The sequence below is a fragment of the Hyaena hyaena genome, unplaced genomic scaffold (genome assembly GCF_003009895.1).
Source record: "Hyaena hyaena isolate Hyena2069 unplaced genomic scaffold, ASM300989v1 scaffold_4, whole genome shotgun sequence".
Taxonomy (NCBI): Eukaryota; Metazoa; Chordata; class Mammalia; order Carnivora; family Hyaenidae; genus Hyaena; species Hyaena hyaena.
Window position 1 is genome coordinate 8,628,841 of NW_024080636.1, and position 19,370 is coordinate 8,648,210.

At 65.6% G+C, this 19,370-nt stretch overlaps 2 protein-coding genes across 3 annotated transcripts; one reads left to right on the plus strand and one right to left on the minus strand.

Annotated features, from left to right (window-relative positions):
- Positions 1-317: 317 nt before the first annotated feature.
- ALG12 (ALG12 alpha-1,6-mannosyltransferase) lies at positions 318-8,333 on the minus strand. Its single transcript, XM_039235175.1, has 10 exons — positions 8,229-8,333; positions 5,590-5,814; positions 5,385-5,517; positions 4,204-4,377; positions 3,408-3,602; positions 2,967-3,070; positions 2,438-2,661; positions 1,174-1,343; positions 998-1,073; positions 318-865 (listed from the first exon to the last, which is right to left on the minus strand). Exons 2-10 carry the CDS (start codon positions 5,755-5,757, stop codon positions 628-630), a joined length of 1,482 nt encoding a protein of 493 aa, XP_039091106.1. The 5' UTR covers positions 5,758-5,814; positions 8,229-8,333; the 3' UTR covers positions 318-627.
- Positions 8,334-8,598: 265 nt separating this feature from the next.
- On the plus strand, positions 8,599-16,937 carry CRELD2 (cysteine rich with EGF like domains 2). 2 transcript variants are annotated; one of them, XM_039235200.1, is made up of 10 exons: positions 8,599-8,852; positions 9,340-9,422; positions 9,945-10,055; positions 10,561-10,652; positions 11,545-11,721; positions 12,831-12,926; positions 13,553-13,636; positions 14,867-14,962; positions 15,480-15,626; positions 16,654-16,937. In XM_039235200.1, exons 1-10 carry the CDS (start codon positions 8,724-8,726, stop codon positions 16,698-16,700), a joined length of 1,062 nt encoding a protein of 353 aa, XP_039091131.1. In that variant the 5' UTR covers positions 8,599-8,723; the 3' UTR covers positions 16,701-16,937. The 2 variants fall into 2 exon arrangements, with proteins under 2 accessions (XP_039091131.1, XP_039091142.1); XM_039235211.1 differs by lacking the exon at positions 12,831-12,926.
- Positions 16,938-19,370: the final 2,433 nt, after the last annotated feature.

A 19,370-nucleotide genomic window follows, 5' to 3' on the forward strand; every position in this document is an offset into this window, starting at 1 on the left:
GCACACCTGGTGTGTCTGTGCACAAGGTGTGCGTGTGCATGGGTGAGCATGCGTGGCATGTGTGTGCGTGCGGGATGAGTGATACGTGCAGCGCAAGTGTGCTCGGCAGGAGTGCATGCGGTGTGAGCGAACACGGTCTGCGTGTGCATGTGCGGTGCGCCCGTTTCCTGCGTCATCTTCAATGTCTGCTCATGTCACGTGCACTTTGGGCACCTAGTGGATTCTCGTTCATTAAAATGTAAAGGTGCCAGGGTCACCACTTAAAACACACCCTCTGTGAAAGCAGCCTCTAGAAACAGCACGTATCAGGAGATCTCTAATAAGGAAACGTTCAAATTTTATTCTCATTCCTCTCGAAATTCCCAAAATTTCACGTGAGCTGGGTCGGCGCGGTGTGCCTGTGCCCACGAAGGCTCTTCCCGCAGCTTGGGGCATGGGCAGGGGTGGGGGGAGCGCCGGGGTTCCCGTGTTACCTCTTCACAGAGTCTCACACAATCTCCCCTGAAGGGAGAGGCCCCCGGGCAAGGCCTAGGGCCCCTGCAGTGTCCAGGGTGGCCGTGCAGGACCCGGCCTGTCCTCTGAGGCGTCCGTACAAGGCTCGCCCCCCGTTCGACTCTCCGTCTCGCCTCACTTGCCAGGGTGCCGGCCGAGTCTCTCCAGAAGCACCAGCTTGGTCTGCAGGTTGAAGTCGAGGGGAGGGAGCCGGGTCAGGTTCAGACTCACCCCGGTGGTGCCCGTGATGCTGGACAGGACCCGGTGCGTGTCCCTGTAGAGCGCCAGCCGCGCGGGGGCCGCCTCCATGAGGAGGTGCGTGTAGGCCAGCATGTGCCCCGACCCTGGCTGCACATCCTCCCTTTTCTCGTACCTGCAAGGGAAGAACATGGCCTTGCACCTGTGGGCCCGTGCCAGCCCCTGGTGCCAGCGTGCCCCCAGGGAGCCCACGCGTGGCCGCTGTGAGGGGCGCCACCACCTGCAGTCACAAAAGGCGGGAACACACCTCCAGGCACTGTTGACTTCCAGGAACCGAGACACGCCGGTCTGCGCAGCAGCCACGTCAATGTGCACGACGACATCTGTGGATGGCCACGTGTGCTCAGTCAGAACGGTGAGCCGGCGGGCCCCCCGACCCCCTGCCAGAGCTGCCGCCGGCCCCGCTCGGCCCCAAGCACCCACCTGTCCCGGGGGCCACCAGCTCGTGCAGCCGCTGCATCGCCACGCCGCCAGGATAGTTGAAGTGGGACACGTACAGGGCCGTGGCCGAGTAGGTGGCATTCACTACCAGGTGTCCTACCACAAGGACGGAGCCCAGCTTATACAGCCAAGACTTCCTGTAGTTGTTCAGCCTGGAAAGAGTGTGTTTCACGGAAGGGTTCCCTCTCCCCCGGCAACACCGGCCTGGGGAGTCTGCGGCCTCGTTTCAGAGGGGATCGGTTCACAGACCCCCCCCTTACCACACAGTCTCGGGCAAAGTCTGTCCGTGGTTCGCCCCAGCTCTGCTAACCTGAGATACCCGGAGTTTCCATGAGCAGGGTCCTCCCTCCTGACTCGACCCCTGAAGTAGTGTCTGCCTGTCGCTCTGAGCAGCCTCCTGCCCCCTCAGGTAAGGTGCACGTCCCCCCTGCCCCCCCGGGTAAGGTGCACGTCCCCCCTGCGCCCCCGGGTAAGGTGCACGTCCCCCCTGCCCCCCCGGGTCGGGTGCACGTCCCTCCAGCACCAAGCCCATCGCTGAGCCCAGATGGGGCCCCCAAGGCTGAGGCTTGTGTCCAGGGTGGCGCAGGGACACAGCACTTCCTGCCCTTGACGGGTGTTGGCTCTTTGGGAGCACGGCCTCTCCCGGCTCCCCGGGGCCGCCCCCCCCAGCCGCACCACCGTCACTCCAGTTCCTGCCACAGCAGTTGCCCCTGGGAAGGGCAGCCCCGCTCGACCGCCCTGCCTGCACCCCGGGCGCCCCCCTCAGGGGCACCTACGTTCTGCTGTGGAGACTTCTCCCTTCCTCGGAAAGCCCCAGGCCACCACCGTGGGCCTCAAGCCCCGGGGCCGAGCACTTCCTGCCCTTCCCCTTCCCTCCTGCCCATCATCCGCTCGGACAAACAGTGCCACTCTCTGCTGGGGGGGGGGGGAGGCTGTCCCTTCAGGGAAGTCAGCCCCAGAGACCATCCCCCTGGCTGAAGCCCACTCAGCCACCCCAGGCAGGGGCCACTCCGGGGACGTCCTCCCCGAGGACGGAGCCCGGGACGGTCAGCACAGCCGTGTGGACAGCGGCCCGACTGACTGGACGGACCGACACGCTGGGCGCGAGGCCAGCCCGACCCGCCCTCGGCCGTCCCCCTCCAACGCAGGCGCCCGCTCAGCAGCGTCTGTCCACCTAAGCGCCTCCCCCGTGTGACAGCGAGCGTGTGCGGCGTGGCTGCGGGAGTGGGGACAGCAGGACACTCACAGGCAGGCGCAGCCCCTGGCGGCCACGACGTTGAGCACCGGGAAGGAGTAGATGATGAACCGCAGCTCCTTGTGCGGGAGCAGCGAGTACAGGCCCACGAAGCCCAGCGAGGGCAGCAGCAGCGCCAGGGCCCGCCTGTCCACGGCGCCCAGCGGCACGAAGAGCAGGCTGCAGCCCAGGCCGCGGGGCAGGGCCGAGTAGAAATACCACAGCAGCGGCGAGGTCTGCGGGCGCAGGGTCAAGGAGCCACACGCCAGCGAGTCACGGCCGACAGGCGCTCCCACCCTGCGGCACCTGGGGCCCCGGCCGCCTGCCCCCCACGGAGCAACCTGCCCCCACGGGACGGGTGCACTGGGGCCGGCACGCTGTACCCCGCCGTGCGCGTGCTGACCGTCTGCGGCAAAATGTTACAGGTTATCATCAAAAACGACCCTGAAGGCTAAGAGAAACGGCGCCCAACAGCAGGGGTGCGGCGCCTGAGTGAGGCCAGGGGTGACCGCCCCGGCCAGCAGACCCAGCAGAAGGATACGCCCCAGTTGGAACTCTTGTTCAGGACGGTGTTGTACCAAAGCACCTTTCCCTCCGGCCACACGAGGTGTCGCCAAAACCAGGAGTCCACGGCGACCGTCAGGCCTGGTGAGACAGAGGAGACCCTCAGGGAAGAACACGGCCACCGAGAAATTCGGGCTCCGCCACCGCGGCGTGAACGGCGGCCCCAGAGCCCAGGTCTCAGGTACGTGTCCCGTGAAGCAGCGGCATCTGCACGGAAGCCACGAGCCACCTGCCTCAGGGGACGGGGATGGCGCGTCGGGACCTGGGCTCCCCACACGGGGCCAGCCGCCCCTCCCGGCCAGGACAAGGAGGGCCCACGGATGGAGACGCGCAGACATTTCGTCTCTGCCGGGGATTAAGGTCAACTCTCCCCAGAGCCCCGCTTTTGGTCACAGCAGCCGCGGCGGCTCCCACTCACCTAAGCAGAGAACCCCGGCCGGCAGGGCGCAGCGCACAGCCCGCGCCACCGTCACCCTCCGGGAGCGCAGCAGCAGCAGCAGCACGAGGCCCAGGAACAGGCTCAGCTCCGCTCGGAACACCAGGATGGCCAAGGCCGAGAGCCGGATGAAGCGGGCCCACTTCAGCTGCAGCCAGGCCGTGAGCGCGGGCAGGACTGCAAGACACGGGGTGCCGCTGCGGGCCACTCACTTCCTCCTGGTGAGAGCCACACGGAACCCTCCAGAAGACCGTACACGCCATTCACACCTGATCCGCTGACACAGCGCCACCACACAGCCTGAGGCCGCTTCTGCGGCCTGACTGCACCGGGACCCGGGCACCCGCTCTGAAACGGCCTAGGCTCTGCTCCAGCCTCCCCTCCTCTCTGCGCACCCGGCCTGCAGTGTGTCCCGCTGGCCCCCAGGGGGGGTCATTCGGCCCGGCGCCCTGCCTGCCACCTTCCCCAGGCAAGCTGAGGTCTGGGCCACGCCTCTGCTCCGACCGGCACAGACCCCCCAAGCCCACACCATCCACGGCCTCTCCCCGTCGGCCTGGGTCACCCCCAGGACGCTCGGACAGAGCTTCCGTCTGGCCCGCAAGCAGCTTCTCTCCGGCCTCACTCGCCGTCTGCAGAGCAGGGAGACCCCTGCACGCGGCCCCTGCCACCTGCCGGGAAGCACGCCTCCATCTGGCACCGGGCGTTTCTGACGGACACCCCTCACCGGGCCGCTGCGGCCTGTGTGCGCCCATGAGGGTGCAGCTCAGCAACCACCTACCCACGGACAGGGCCAGCACGTTGGGGAGCGTCCGCGTGCAGTAGAACATCAGGTGGAACTGAGTGGCCGTCACCCAGCAGAACATGGTGGCCACCGTGGCCCCGAACTGCCGCCTCACTTCTTTTTGTAAAGTCCAGAGTCCCAAGATCACGCCAAGTCCCAGGATGGCTCTGACTAAACAAAGAGGGCGCAGTGAGTGGCCCGCGGCGTGCAGGGCGTGAAGCAGCTCCCCGCCAGCGTCACTCGCAGTGGTGACTTAACAACAAGGTGGCAGTGAAGCCACCTTGAAAGAGGGGACCCTAGAGCTTCACTGTGGCCATGTAGCCTGGGCAGAGGGCTTAGGGGACACAGACACTGGGCAGGGCAGGCAGTGTGTGCAGGACGGCATGACCTCATCACCGCAGCACACGCCGAGGGGACAGGACACATCCAGGGGCGCCCTTCCCAAGGGAAGGAGACTGTCTGGGGCTCCCCAACACCCCCCGAACCGGCACAGCCCATGCAGCTGGCCCCGCTACGGAGGATTTCCATTTCCTAATGCAGTCGCTCAAGAAGCAGCTTCTTCCCCGGGGCCTGTGTCTTTAATATGCTGCCTCCGGAGGGTGGGGGGGGGGGTCCAAATACCATCTGGGCGCAGCCATGATAAAAATTCACCACGATGGAAAAATGGTGACTGTCAGCTAACAGTGACGTTGCAGAAAGACACGCATAGAACGTTCTGAATTTAGTTTTAAAAAATATACAGCACGGGGGAAGACCCAGGAGGCTCCACACAAATCCCTGTGGACGTGGCCTCTGGGTGGGGAAGGCGAGGCCCCCGATGCAGGAACCACGCTGCCCCGGGGGGAACGGGCTCTCCAGGCGCAGCCAGCGGCCCCTCTGTGGCCACCGCGGGAGACGCGTGCGCATGCTTTACCTCCTGCCGCGGCGGCCGGGGACAGGTCAGCCGGCACCCGCGCCTCACGGGCTCGGGAACAGACTGACAGGTGCCCAGTTACCTGTCCCGGGTCACACTCCAAGAAGGGCTGACTTCGGGCCTCAACCCGAGCTCCGGACAACTGCAGCGAGTGGCTTCGGTCCTGACAGAAGGACAGCCCGGAAGGAGGGGGCCTCGGCCCGGCGGACTGGAGCCCCGACTTCACATGGCCCCCTCCCCCCGTCCTCGCCCGAACTCCCCTTACCTACTAGCTGGGAATAGAACTTGGGCGCTTGCAGCAGGGACAGCACGCAGACCGCGGGGCTGGAGAGCACCGCCAGGGCCAGTGGTCCGAGGAACGTCCTGGGGACCACGCCGGGGAACTCCAGGTGGTCATACTGCAGGGAGAAGGGGGCTCAGCGCATGCCCCGGCCGGGGGCTGCCATGTGGCCTGGGACACGGGTACTCACCTTGTCCACGTCCAGCCGGTGGTAGAGCAAGTCGTGCGCGGCCTGCAGACTGAAGCTCTCCTCCACTTTGGAGTAGGGGCAGCTGAGGAGGTGGACGGCGCCCACGGCCACCAGCAGCCCCAGCAGCCAGCGCTGCCTGCTGGCACCCGATGTCCTCTTCCCGGCCATCGAGCTGTCCCGCTTCACGTGCCTCCAGTGATCAGCGACGCCGCTCTTCTGTGAGCACTGTGACAAAACAAAAATGCAGATTCCTGAGTTTCCACAGTCACACGCGAGTTAACGCCCGGGGGAGCTGGGTGAAGGGTGAGCGTGACTCTTCGAACTGCTGCCGTAACTTGTGTAGCTCAGAAGGCCTCCAAAGAGAATGTTCAAAGAAAAACCACACTTGAGCACCTTTCGTATTTTTTTTTAAAAGTAGGCTGGGGCACCTGGGTGGCTCAGTCAATTAGTGTCTGACTGGCTCAGGTCATGATCTTGCGGTTCATGAGTTCAAGCCCTGCATCAGGCTCTGTGCTGATGGCTCAGAGCCTGGAGCTGCTTCAGATTCTGTGTCTCCTTCTCTCTCTCCCCTGCTCACACTCTGTTTCTTTCTCATAAAGTAAAATAAAACAGTCAAAAGAATTATAAAAGTACGCTTGACACTGAGCGTGGAGCCCAACGTGGGCCTTGAACTCATGACCCCGAGATCAAGACCTGAGCTGAGATCGAGTCGGACGCTTCGCCTGAGCCACCCAGGCATCCCTTTCACACTTTAACTGGCTATCTCAGACCCTGAGCTGTGTATTTTTCCAGGAAAAAAGACTTTATTTGCAGAACCGAGTCAGTCCTCCTGGTGGCCGGGCCCTGGGCTGACCCAGCTCGGGAGGGCAGCGGGACGGGCCCTGCAGTGGAGGCTCCGCTCTGGCCGCGCAGCAGGGCCCAGCGGTACCGGCAGAGATGCGGGACAGGGGCCGGAGGCCGAGCGAGGGGCAGCCGCAGGAGGGCAGGAGGTGGCCCGCCTGCCCCACTGCGTGCTGGACTTCACCCTGGAAGCCGTGGGGAGCCCCTGAACATGAGCACACAGGGGACAAAAAGCATGAGTGTGTCCTTGAGGCGTTCGGACAGGTGTGCCCGCAGCGGGTCCCTGGAATCAGCCAGCTGCCAGCAGGGCGATTTGCAGAGGAGCCGACAGCCCAGGGCTTCCTGGGGGGCACCTGCAGTCTCCCATTTGTGCGGCGGGAAGACGGCAAATTCTTCCTTGTATTTCTGGCTACTCTTCAAACAGGTTTGAGGGGCACCTGGGTGACTCAGTCGGTTGAGTGTCCAACTTCGGCTCAGGTCATGATCTCACGGTTCGTGGGTTCGAGTCCTGGGTCGGGCTCTGTGCTGACAGCTCAGAGCCTGGAGCTGCTTCAGATTCTGTGTCTCCCTCTCTCTCTGACCCTCCCCTGCTCACGCTGTCTCTCCCTCTCTCTCAGAAATAAATAAAACATTAAGGAAAAAAAAGCAGCTTTGATTTAATTTGATCAGAACCCGAAGGACCAGAAGCAAAAGGAAAGTGCTTACTGTTTGCTAAAAATACTTTTTTTACTTTTTTATTTGAGGACACGTGTGCACACATGCATGGGGGGAGGGGCGGAGCTGGGGAGGGAGAGAGAGCCGCCCAGGTCCCCCTAAAACTACCCTGTGATTGGAGAGAGACTTAAGTGTGTAGTCTCCTGGGACCCGGGGGGCTTGGGTGGCTCCTCGGTTAAGCTACGGACTCTTGGTTTCGGCTCAGGTCATGACCTCAGGGCCGTGAGTTCGAGCCCCCACGGCCAGCTCTGTGTGGAGGCCGCTTGGGATGCCCTCTCCCCTGCTCACATGCGCTCGTGCTCTCTCTCTCTCTCCCCCAAAAACTAAAAAAGCAAAAATAATGTTTGTTTGTTTTTAAATATTTTTTATTTATTTCTAGGAGAGAGAGAGAGAGAGAGACAGCGTGAGCAGGGGAGGGTCAGAGAGAGAGGGAGTCACAGACCGAAACAGGCTCCAGGCTCTGAGCTGGCAGTCAGCACAGAGCCCGACGCGGGGCTCGAACCCACGAACCGCGAGATCATGACCCAAGCGAAAGTCGGACGCTCAACAGACTGAGCCACCCAGGCGCCTCACAAAAATAATGTTTTAAGCTCCAGTAAAGCGAAGGAGGCTGCGAAACACTCATACGCCGTTCAGTCCTCTTACTGTCACGGAAAAAAGAAGAAACGCCAAGCATCTACACCGCAAGCTGCGGAGACGGCGGCACAAGACAAGCTGCTCGGCGGGAACCGGACTCCGGCCCCCGGGGTCCCAGGTCAGAAGCCGCCCGCCCCGCAGACCCCGGTGAGGGGGCCCGGGGCGCGCCCCCCCCCAGGGAACTGAACGCTGTCCCCTCACAGGCCGCCGCGGACGCCGAGGCCCCGCCGCGAGCGGCCCTGCGCGTCCGTCGCCAGAGCCGGAGCACGCTCGTCTCGGTTCCACTTCCACCTCGGTTCCCGGGCCAGGGGGCGCGGGCAGAGGGGAAACGCGGGCCCCGGGCCCCCAGGGCACTGTGCCCAGGCTCCGGGCGAGGAGCACCGGCGCTAAGGACGGCAGAGCCCGCCGCCCGCCCCGAGAGCCCCGGCCGCTTAGTGCCGCGCGCTAACCTCGCCCGCCCGCGGCGGCGTCCCTCGAAGCGCGGCTCCCGGGCGGCCCGCGGCCGGAAGCGGGGTGGCGGAAGCGGAGAACGGACGAGAAGCCCTTGCCCAAACCTAACATGGCTGCCCAAACGTCTCTATCGTCGCCGCGGGACGCCTTCCCAGCCCGGAGTAAAGATGGCCGCCGCGGCCGGCGCGCGAGGGGCGGGCTCCCGTCTCCACGCCCCCGTCCCCGCCCCCTCCCGGCTGGGCGCTGACCCGGGGTCTTCCTATTGGTCGCTTCTCGTGGCGAGCCCGGATTGGGCCACATGGGGACCCCGCGACCAATAGTGGCGCGAGGGCTGGCGCGGGGCGGGATCCCGCCCGGCACCGTCAAGTAGCCCCGGGAACTGCCGGCAGCGCCGAGCGGTGGGCGACCGCAGAGGCCGAGCGCTCCGCTGCTTCCCGCTGGGCTTCGGCCAGGCCCGCGCGGCCGCGTCCTGCGCAGCGCTGCCGCGGCCCGCCATGCGCCCCCCTACCCCGGCCGCGCTGGGGCTGCTGCTGCTGCTGCTGCCGCTGCCGCCGCCCGCTGAGCCCTCCAAGAAGGCGACGCCCTGCAAGCGCTGCCGGGGGCTGGTGGACAAATTCAACCAGGTGGGCCGGTCACTCCACGCAGACGCGGGGTCGGGGTCGCGGGGGCCAGCCTGGGGGCGGCGGGGCCGGGGTCGTCCCGCGTTGGACCGGGGTCCTGGACCGAGCGTAACCCTGTGGTGGATCGGGGTCAGCCCACAACGGACGAGGGTCACGGACCTAACGTAGCCCCTCAGTGGCCAGGGTCACCCCACCATGGGCCCGAGGTCAGCCGACCGCTGACGAGGGTCTGGGACCCAGGGTAGCCCCTCAGTGGCCGGGGTCACCCCACCGTGGACCCGAGGTCAGCCTATCGCTGACAATGGTCAGGGACCCAGGATAGCCCGCAGATGGACCAGGTCACCCTTGTGATGGACCCAGGGTCACTCAGGCAATGGATGGTGTCATCCCAGGAGTGGACTCGGGGGTCACCGTGACGGACTAGGGCTGCCCTCACGACGGATGTGGGTGGGGCAGCGGCACTGAGCCTTGCGGCCCCGGCTCCCCGCAGGGAATGGTGGACACCGCAAAGAAGAACTTTGGCGGCGGGAACACGGCTTGGGAGGAGAAGACGCTCTCCAAGTATGAATTCAGGTGGGTGCCGCCGCCCGGGCTCTGGGCAGCCCAACTTGGGTACCTGACGTGCCCTGTGAGCGTTGTCACCCACACTGATGACAGACACACAGAGGGGTCCCTTCCGTCCAGTCACTTGTCAGCCGGCCCCTGCGTGGCCTTTGGCTCCCACACTTGTCCCCATACCCAGTCTCCACACAGCAAGCTGGGTCTTTTAATGACGCAACCCAGACGGTGAGGACCCCCACGTGACGGGTCTCTGAGCCTCCCCTGCCGGTGGGGTCCGCCCTCCCCCCTCCCCCAGAGCTCCAGCCTCCCCCCCCAGCTTCAGGGGCTCCCCTGGTGGGCCCCGCCCCTGCCGCCCTGTTCTCTGAGCCTCATTCACCGCAGGGCACACGTCCCCAGCTGTGTTTGTTGAGGATCTTTTCCTGCTGAAGTGCCACCGTCCTTCCCGCCTGGCGCCAAGTGGGGAAGTCCCTGTGGGACGGACGCTGAGCACCTGGGCTCCCGTTCTCACCCGGCGGTGCTGACGGCTTGTTTCAGCGAGGTCCGGCTGCTGGAGATCATGGAGCGCCTGTGTGACGGCAGCGACTTCGACTGTCACAGCATGCTGGAGGAGCACGAGGAGCGCCTGGAGGCCTGGTGGCTGCGCCTGTGAGTGCCCCGCACCCCCACACCCCCGCCCTGGGCCCCCCACACCCCCACCCTGTTCCCCAGCCGCCTACCCCCATACCTCCCACCGTTCCCCCAGCCCTGCACCCCTGCACCCAGGGTGTCTCCTGCACCCCTCACCCTGTTCCCTGGGCCCAGCCCCCGTACCCCAGCCTGGCTCCCCAGCCCCGCAGCCCCACCCCCTGTTCTCTCTGGGTGTTCACTGAAACTAACAGGAGTGACTTCTTATTTTTCAATTTATGATTTTGGGATAACTTCAGACCCCAGAGTTACCACACGCTTGTCTCTGCTGTTGTCGCCACGTCAGCATCTCATTGCCTTAGCGCGATAATCGCGGCGGGTGGGTGACAGGAGAAGTCTGCTCCGCCTGCGCTGGTGTTTCCCTGGCGTCACACAGTACCCTGGAGCGGACTTTATGATGAGCTGTGTTTTCGTGCGGAAGGGACCTGTCTTGTGGGCCTTAACGAATGCGTTTTCGATTCCTCAGGAAGAAGGAGCATCCTGACTTATTTGAATGGTTTTGTGTGAAAACCCTGGAGGTTTGCTGTTCACCAGGGACGTACGGGCCAGACTGCCTCGGTACGTGTTTCTCAGGGGCGTCTCCAGTGCCCCGGCCATTGCCGGTGCCCGCGTGCTGGCCCCCGGCGGCCGGGGGCAGGGTGGGGAACGGGGCGCTCGGCTCCCGTGGGGCCTGGAAGCTGCCTCCTCCGGGCCCAGGGCTGCTGCGTCACCGCCCCCCTCACCCCGCAGGGACCTTCTCCCTTGGGCCGCCCAGCTCTGAGCATCTGATCCCAACTGGGCTTGTAACTCAACGTCTGCTCACCTCCCGTATCCACCCGCGGGCCGGTTTTAACCCGCCCGTATGGGCGCTGCCCCGAGTGCGAGGTGGCGGTCTGTGGCTTGCATGGCCCCGGCCCAGCTCTACCCACTGAGGAGCTGGTCTGTGGGGGCCACGGGGCAGTCACGTGTCGGGGGGACATGCTGCGCCAGCCTCAGGCAGGGAAGCCAGGCTCTTCTGCGAAGATGGAGACGTTGAAACCGCAGCCCCCAGACCCCTTCACCTGGATCGGCTGGATAAAGTGGCACATTTCCCAAGTCCAGGCCCTCTCCCCGGCCGCGGCCCCTGCTGCCTGCCTTTCCTGGCATCCCGCTGCTGTGGCTGGCCCCGGCCATCGTCACGGTCCCCCGCCGCCCCCCACCCCCACGTGTGGGCATCCTGTCCCGTGTTCCCGGGGAGGCTGCCCAGAGCTCCCGGGCAGGGGAGCAGCCACAGCCGCGGGCCCGACGGGTCGCACGCGGGCTCCTGTAGTCCCGAGCAGGTGCTCGCGCTGGGGGGACATCCCGCTCTGGATTTTAGCGGGACTTCCAGACAGTTACTCTGTGAGCGGGTCTCTTCAATGGGAGCCCATCCCCCAGCTGACCCCCCCCCCCCGGGGCTGAGCTCTGAGAGGCGGGTCTGTGTCGCCCACAGCGTGCCAGGGCGGGTCCCAGAGGCCCTGTGGCGGGAACGGGGACTGCAGCGGGGACGGCAGCAGGCAGGGGGACGGGTCCTGCAAGTGTCACCCCGGGTACCAGGGGGCCACATGCATGGACTGTGTGGACGGCTACTTCAGCTCACTGAGGAACGAGACGCACAGCATCTGCACAGGTACTGCGCTGGCGTGGGCGGCCAGGGCTTCGGCCCACGGTCCTCGGCGTGGGAGGAGCAGCCCTTGGCTCTTACCCACGTCCCGGGAGCCTGGGGGGCGCGTAGGTACCATGAGAAGAGAAGCGGCTGGCTCGGCCGCCGTGGTCTTGCCTCCTGGCCCTAGCCAGCCCCCAGGAGGGAAGCGAGTCCCCGGGCTCCCGACGTTTTCTGGAGGACGGGGAGCGGACAGCGGTGTCACATCCACGCTCATCGGGCTCCTGGTGACCTGGAGCCTGGAGTGTCCCCACACGGGCTTGCTCTCCCGCTGTGGCTGTCTCAGTGGGGGGGGCGGGGGGAGGCCAGATGCCCGCTGTCGCTGAGGCTGAGTGTCTGGAGCGAGCAAAGGCCATGCTGGGCCCCAGCCCGCGTCGCTGCAGGAGACGGGGTAGAGAGGTGGCACGCACGAGACCTGGGACACCCGAGGTCACGAGGCATGACCTCCTGGCACCCAGGTCCCCTTAAGAGGGCACACCGCCTCGCTTACCCCAGTATCACGTCCGGTGGGCTCTCCTGCCCGGGTCCTCCGAGGTGTCCTGGGCCCCCCTCTGTGTGAGTGCTCAGGTGGCCTGTATGGTCACATGGGTAGCACCTTCTCGGTTGTGACCGTCAGGTGGCCGCGGGCCCAGGTCATGGTCTGGGCGCACGAGGAGTTAGCGGCCCGCGGAAGAGGCTGTGGGCGGCACCCTGCAGGCGGCCTCCTTGGCTCTCGCGCCCCAGGACCCGCGTCTCGGCACGAGCAGGCGCATTGGGTTCCTGCGCCAGAGATGCTCAGCGCGTGCCCCTCGCGTGTTCGTGTGGAGCCATTTCCCGGGGTTCTTTTCTGCTGAGAACGCAGCCGTTGGCGGGAGGTGAAAGCCCCCCGTTTGTGCTCTTTGGTCGGGTCTGCATCGCGAATTGCAGGAATAGTTTTTCCTCTTATTGAACGAGTATTGCTTTCCCGGGATTTCTTCCTTATTTGTTTCCGTCCTACTGCAGGTAAATTCTTAATTTCTGAGATGGCCTCTGTGTCACGTTTGTTACTGCAAGCGGGATTCACGTGTACTGACAGCCGTCCGGCCTCTGCTTTCCAGCTTGCGACGAGTCGTGTAAGACGTGCACGGGCCCCACCAACAGGGACTGCGGCCAGTGCCAAGCGGGCTGGGCGCAGCAGGACGGTGCCTGCGTGGGTGAGGCTGCGGCTGCGCGGGCTCCTGGGGCCTGGCCCCCCCCTCCTTCCCTCCCGTTCCCTTCTCCCCTCCCCCTGCTGCCCACTCCTCCTCCCTCCTCCCTCCCCCTCCTTTCTCCAGCACCTGCTGGTGTGCAGCCACTGGCAGGGAAACTGAGGCACAGACCTCCCTTTGGCCTGGAGAGCCATACACAGGCGCCTCGCAGCCGCAGAGAGGAGGCAGGCCTTCTGACACGCACACAGCTGCAGAGTTGGGGCCCCTTGGCTCTGCCCCCCCAGCTGGCAGCCACTGCCCGCTCCTGCTGCGCCCTCTCCTCTGACCCCAGGCCCGCAGAAGGCCCCGGGAGGGCCTGGCAGTGGCGGAGGGGCTCCTCCTCAGGCCCGGGTGCTGGTGGGCAGGCAGGCGGAGTGGCGGGTCGAGGCCGGGGTGCCCTCCGCCCGTCACACGTCCGCTTTGGTCTCCCCCTCAGTCAGGGGCGTCGGGCTGGCACCTGACATCGAGTGGGGAGGGCGGGGCCCCAACACCCACCCGGAGCCTCTGCGGCCCCTCCCCAGGGGCCTTACGCCTGCACGCGGGAGGCCACCTCCCCGGCCGCGCCCCTCACGGCGGTGCCGCTGTCCTTCCAGACGTGGACGAGTGTGCGGCCGAGGCGCCCCCGTGCGGCGACCAGCAGTACTGCGAGAACGTCGGCGGCTCGTTCGTGTGCGAAGGTGCCTGGGCGTGCCCCTCCCCCCGTGGGCGTGCCCACCTCCCCGCCACGTCCACGTGACTTCCGTGTGGTCTACCTTCTTTAAATTTTTTTCACTGTTTATTTATTTATTTTAGAGACAGAGACAGAGCACAAGTAGGGGCGGGGGAGAGAGGGAGGGAGACACAGGATCCGGAGCAGCTCCAGGCTCCCAGCCGTCAGCACAGAGCCCGACGCGGGGCTCGAACCCACGAACCGTGAGGTCATGACCTGAGCCGGAGGTGGACACCTAACTGAGCCACCCAGGTGCCCCTCTACCTACTTTTAAAAGTTTAAGGTAGTGGGCCGCCTGGGTGACTCCATCGGTTAAGCGTCCGACTCTTGATTTTGGCTCAGGTCATGATCCCAGGGGGTGAGACGGAGCCCCGCGTCGGGCTCTGCGCCAAAGCGTGGGGCCTGCTTGGGATTCTCTCTCCTTCTCTCTCTGCCCCTCCCCCACTTGCACGCCCACAGCACGTGCTCACTCGCTCTCTCAAAAAGAAAAATAGTTTAAGGTGGCGACCCAAGTAATAGGTATTTGTTGCAGAAAAATTAGAAAATTCAAATGAGTTGAAGATAATTTTTAAAAAACATCAATTCCACGGAGAGGGAGCCTCTGGTACTAGTTTTAACTCGCTCCGCGATGAACAAGGTCGGACCGTCCTTGTCCGACCCGACACGTGTGTACGTCAGGAACACGCACGCTCGTGATTTCCGAGCGCGTCCTGGCCCCGCGGATCTCTCAGACGCTCTGTCGCTGGCTGTCTGGGCCAGACCGACTCTCCCACAGTCGTGAACTTTGAAGTAAAGTTTCTCGCGTTCATCGTCGTTTTTCTTGCCCTGGTTGCAAACTGCTCGGCGGCGCAGACTATGTATAGGGCCACGCCGTCCCCAGAAGGCCGGGGCTTCCGCACATGCCACATGTGCCCCTCTGTGACTCTGCACCTCCCCTACAGCGAGCTCATAGCGCCCCCAGGACAGCGGCCGCGCCGCCGCCGGCTCCCATGACAGGGTGGGCAGAGGGTGCCAGGCCGTGGGCCTCCTGCATGTGGTCGCCGAGTCTCTGCTCTGCCACCTCCACTGAGCCCGTGCTTGGCGGGGAGGCTGGGTGGGAGACGCCGGAGCACCGGGTTCCCACGTGGCCGGGCTGCGGACCCAGTGTGGCCACTGGACGGGGTCCGACGTTGTCAGTGTTTTTCTCTCTGGTTTCTAGAATGTGATGCTACCTGTGTGGGCTGCACGGGGAAGGGCCCAGGACAGTGCAAGGAGTGTGTCCCTGGCTACACCAAGGAGAGCGGCCAGTGCGCAGGTCAGTGGCGGGCCGGGCCGGGCCGGAGCGCTGCTGCGGGGACCCCGCGGGGGGCGGGGCCGGGCCCAGCTGGTGGCGTCGGGCGATGGCTCCCACCCAGCAGACTCTGCTGCTCCCGCTCCTAGCGGAGCTGTGGGAGGGGCCCCGCGTGTGCATGGCGCTGGTGATCCACGCCCCGCCCGGGCCCCTGTCAGCTAGGGGCGACCCCGCCCCGCGGCCCCTCCGCGATCCGGGCCGGCTGGAACCCGCTTGGAAACAGGCGGCGAACCCACTGACCTCGCTGCACGTGCGAGCTTAGCTGGGCTTCACGCCTTCGCGGCCACACCGGGCCTCTCTGCTTTGGGCCGTGCGTGGCCCGCCCCCCGGCACCCCTGTTCAGCTGTCCCCTTACCCTCTTCTCCCACGTGACGTGTCTGACCTTCGTGTGTTCTGTGTGTGAGCGAGTGACGAGACGCTCGCGATCGCGACGCGGCCGCTGAGCAGGGCAGCTCGTTAGGGCGGGCTGTCTGCCCCGCAGACGTGGACGAGTGCGCGCTTGCGGACGCAGTGTGCGCGCGCGAGAACGAGAACTGTCACAACAGCCCTGGGAGCTACGCGTGCGTGTGCCCTGAGGGCTTCGAGGAGGCGGAAGCAGCCTGCGTGCACATGCAGACCGCGGCGGCTGGTGAGCAGCCCGGCCGGGGGGCGCGCGCGTGACACGGGCTGTCGGGCCACAGCGGCCAGAGGGCGACAGTCCCTGTGGGGAGGCCACCGCACAGGCGGGAGGTGGGGCGGGAAGCAGTGTCGGGGACCCCAGAGCCGTAGGTGGGCTGACGGCAGAGGAGCCCCCTGAAGGCCCCTGTGCGGCCCCCGTGCGAGCTTCCCGGAGGCCCGAGGCCAGCACCGCTCTGAGCCTGCGCGCAGGGTCCCCGGCCTCTTCTGGCTTCCGGTGGACGTCAGTCTTGGATCCCAGGGCTTATCGCCCCGTCCCCTCCGGTCTCTGCCTCTGTCCACGTGGCCTGTGTCCACGCCTCTCTCTCCCCATATGGACGCCGGTCATTGGATAGGGACCCACCCCAGTGACCTCACCTTACCTTGATCGTCTGTAGAGAGCCCATTTCCACACAAGGCCCAGTTCACACCTGCTGGGGTTAGGATGTCACCGCGTCTTTGGGGGACAGGTTAGGATGTCACCACGGCTCCTGGGGACAGCTCTCCTGCTAGTCTCCTAAAAGTGCTGGAACAGCAGAGTCTGTTCCCAGTGTCTGTTCCCAAATGAGTAAGACGTGTCGCAGACTCCAGCAGCCCCCCCCCCCCCCAGTGGGGTAAAGAACAGCGAGTGCGCAGCCTCATAGGAAGCCCAGCACCAAGGACGGGAATGCACCAGACGTCAAAGGGAGCGAGGACGCAGCAGAGGACAGGACAGCAGCCACCTCAGCCTCCGTGTGTCCTGGGGTCCCCCCGCCCACACTCCTCACCATCATCCAAGCCCCCGTTCCACCCGGCTGATTCCGAAGCGCCCGGCCGCCCCCTCCCCTGCCCCCCGCTGTGGGGCCATCGGGCTGCCGCGTCCGGGGGGAGCCCGCGCCACCCCATGCCGTGGGGACGGTGGCCCCAGCACTCGCTGCCCCGATCCCGTGGAAACCTAGCGCCTCGCCCCGGGGCTTTCGTGCGGGCATTTCCCCAGGTGATCTGTGTCTGTTTCCTGGCAGAAGCCGCAGAAGACCCAGCACAGCCGCCGTCGCACGAAGATCTATAACGTGTGTCCAGAGCTGGAAGCCGGACCCGCCCTTTAAGTTATTCAGACTGACACCCCAGAAATGCCGCCCCCACACTCCCGTTTCTCCACGGACGGTCCAGGGGAGCTGCGTCCCCTCAAACACTTGTGCCCACCTGGCCCTTAGAAAACTGCAGTTTCTGGTTCTTAAACAGATTTGTATATTTTGATACCATTCTTTATAATAAAATTGACTATTGGAGGGAGTCAGGCACAGAACGCGTGTGAGTTTGTCTCACTGAAAAGCTGAACGATTTTGGACGGAGTGAGCTCTGTTCGCCGTCACTGTCCCGCTGCAGCCGGATGGCGCCCCTGACGCCCAACAAGGAGAGGACACACCCCTGCCCGCCTGGGGTGCTTGGCTTGGGCTGTCAGCACAGGATGGAGAGCAATGCCACCGAGGGGCCCTCGGGCAGGGGCACAGCCAGAGGAATCCGTCCATCACAAGCCAGGGCCAAAGTCTCATCCAGGAATGAAGCAGCTGAGAAAAATACAGGCTGTGGCTTCACGGGGAGGCCCCCCAGGGCCCCTGAGAGCTCACCAGTCCGTGCAGGTGCCCCCAGGGCCCCCCCAGAGCTCACCAGTCCGTGCGGCACCCCCCAGAGCCCCTGAGAGCTCACCAGTCCGTGCAGGTGCCCCCAGGGCCCCCCCAGAGCTCACCAGTCGGTGCGGGCGCCCCCCAGGGCCCTGCACAGCCGTGTGAACGCCGGTTCCTGAGCACCCCGCCTGCCCTGCTGCTACCCCAGCCCCACTGCCGTCCACGCAGGGGCCGCCTGGGGCAGCCACCTGTCTCCCACTGTCCTAGCACCGAGGGCCTCGGCATCCTCACACCACCTTGCAGGACCTGCCCTGTGGGCCCAGGGCGGGCACCCCGGGGGCCGCAGGGGACACCCCCACCCCAAGTCTTGTCTCTGGTTCTCCCTGGATGCCAGTGCCACTCTGCTGGCAGCCCTTGCTCTGTCTCCATGTCTGTGCTGAGGGACAAGAAGCTTCCTGTCCCAGGCCAAGCGCCCCTGAGATCCTAGAGGACAAGGGTCGAGTTGACCAGGCAAGGCCAGCCTGCAGCTCTTGTCCAGGCCAGACCTGTTGGGGGTCCACGCGGGGGACGGCCCTGTCGTCACGCTCACACGTGGTCTCTATGGGCACCGGGCTTGAGGGTCTGGGCAGCCGGAGTACGGTGGGGAGAGGTGGCCACCAGAGGGGTGAAGGCCACGTGAGCCTGGAAGGGAGGACAAAGCCCTATGGTTGGGTGGCTTCCAGTGGCCCCGTGGGCTGTGGGCTTTGTGGAGGGAGGGAGGGAGGGAGGGCAAGCCTGAGGGCCGGGAGGCTGGCGGAGCCCCGCACAGGTGGGGGCGAGGACGGGGAGGCCCCTGGGGGGTGAGGGGCTCCTGCCACAGCTCGAACCCCAGCAGAGGGCCAGGCCAGAGAGGGCGGACATGTGGGACCCAGGTCAGGCCTGAGGAGCCAAAGCCACGGGCCACGTGGCTGGTATGAAATGAACCCCACTTTCCAGTTGGAACCCAAGGCTCCTGAGTCTGAGTGGTAGGGTCATCGGGGCAGCAGCCCACCCCTACCAGGGCTCTGTGGACACCGGAGCCCTCCCCGCCCCCCCCCCCCCCGCACAGGCGACATTGGCAGGCGTCCTGAGGGGCAGTCGCCTGGCAGTGGGGAGGGGACAGGCCCTGCTGTTGTGGACTCCAGGACATGCCTGCAGCTGGCTCCCCTACAGCCCCCATGTCAACCCCCGAGGGCTGTGGGGTCCTCTGGGGGGCCTGTCCCCTCACCTCCACCCTGCCAAGGCCCTGCCCTAGACCCCCACCATGGCACCTGGCTCGGGCTGCCCAGGGAGGGACCGGGCCAGCGTGGGCGGCTCCATGCTGGCAGCGGCTGTGGCCACAGGCCCCGGGTCGGTGTCCCGTGAACCCTCACCTCGTTCTGCTCAGGACCCCCTGCCCCTTCGCCGCCTCCCCCCAGCAGGAGACTGGAGGCATCCGGCTGACCTGGCTCCTGAAACTGCCAAGCAGGGGCCGGGTCAGGGCCTCCGTGCTGCTGCCCTGCTGGGGACACTGGGTCTGGCTCCTCTTGCTCACTTGTCACCCTCAGAGTGGCCCCTTCCCCAAGCTGCCCGGAGCCACGGTGGAGTGCCCCAGCCTGTCTCCTCGCCCGTGACCAGGACACGTTCCCAGACAAGGGACCTGGAGACAGAGGTGGAGGGTCCCCAGAGCAGCCCCTGGTGTGTGTAGGGGTGGACTGGGGTGTGCTGTGGGCGGGGAGGGCGGACTTGACCCCAGGCTCAGGTGCAGTCAGGAGCCAGGGGCCAAGGTGCAGGGACGCAGGTGCTGAGGGCCTGAATGTCAAGGCCCCACCCAGGTCTCCGAGTGACAGTGGAACCCCCCATCCGTGGTGGTGACCCTGCCGAGGCCCTGCGGACCCCCTCAGGCCCCAGGGCGGTGCGGGCACGGACAGTGAACGGACAGCGGGGACCACACCCCTCCGGGGCCCCACCGGCAGGCTAAGCCGCCCCGGGCTTGGCTGGAGGGGGCGCGGCCAGCAGGTGGCGCTGCAGGACCACCCAGGCTGCCCTGCAGGGCCTGGGCCGAGGTGGGCGACCCTGGGGAGGCCAGAGGTCCCAGGGCAGGACGCTCTGTGGCC

Excerpts from the sequence above, each read along its gene's own strand:
- ALG12 (XM_039235175.1), bottom strand. The coding sequence starts at position 5,757 with ATGGCCGGGAAGAGGACATCGGGTGCCAGCAGGCAGCGCTGGCTGCTG. Across the intron at positions 5,518-5,589 it reads ACCGGCTGGACGTGGACAAG|TATGACCACCTGGAGTTCCC; the intron begins GTGAGTACCCGT and ends TTCTCCCTGCAG. Across the intron at positions 1,074-1,173 it reads GCTGGTGGCCCCCGGGACAG|ATGTCGTCGTGCACATTGAC; the intron begins GTGGGTGCTTGG and ends GGCCATCCACAG.
- CRELD2 (XM_039235200.1), top strand. The coding sequence starts at position 8,724 with ATGCGCCCCCCTACCCCGGCCGCGCTGGGGCTGCTGCTGCTGCTGCTG. Across the intron at positions 10,056-10,560 it reads GAGGCCTGGTGGCTGCGCCT|GAAGAAGGAGCATCCTGACT; the intron begins GTGAGTGCCCCG and ends TCGATTCCTCAG. Across the intron at positions 15,627-16,653 it reads CATGCAGACCGCGGCGGCTG|AAGCCGCAGAAGACCCAGCA; the intron begins GTGAGCAGCCCG and ends GTTTCCTGGCAG.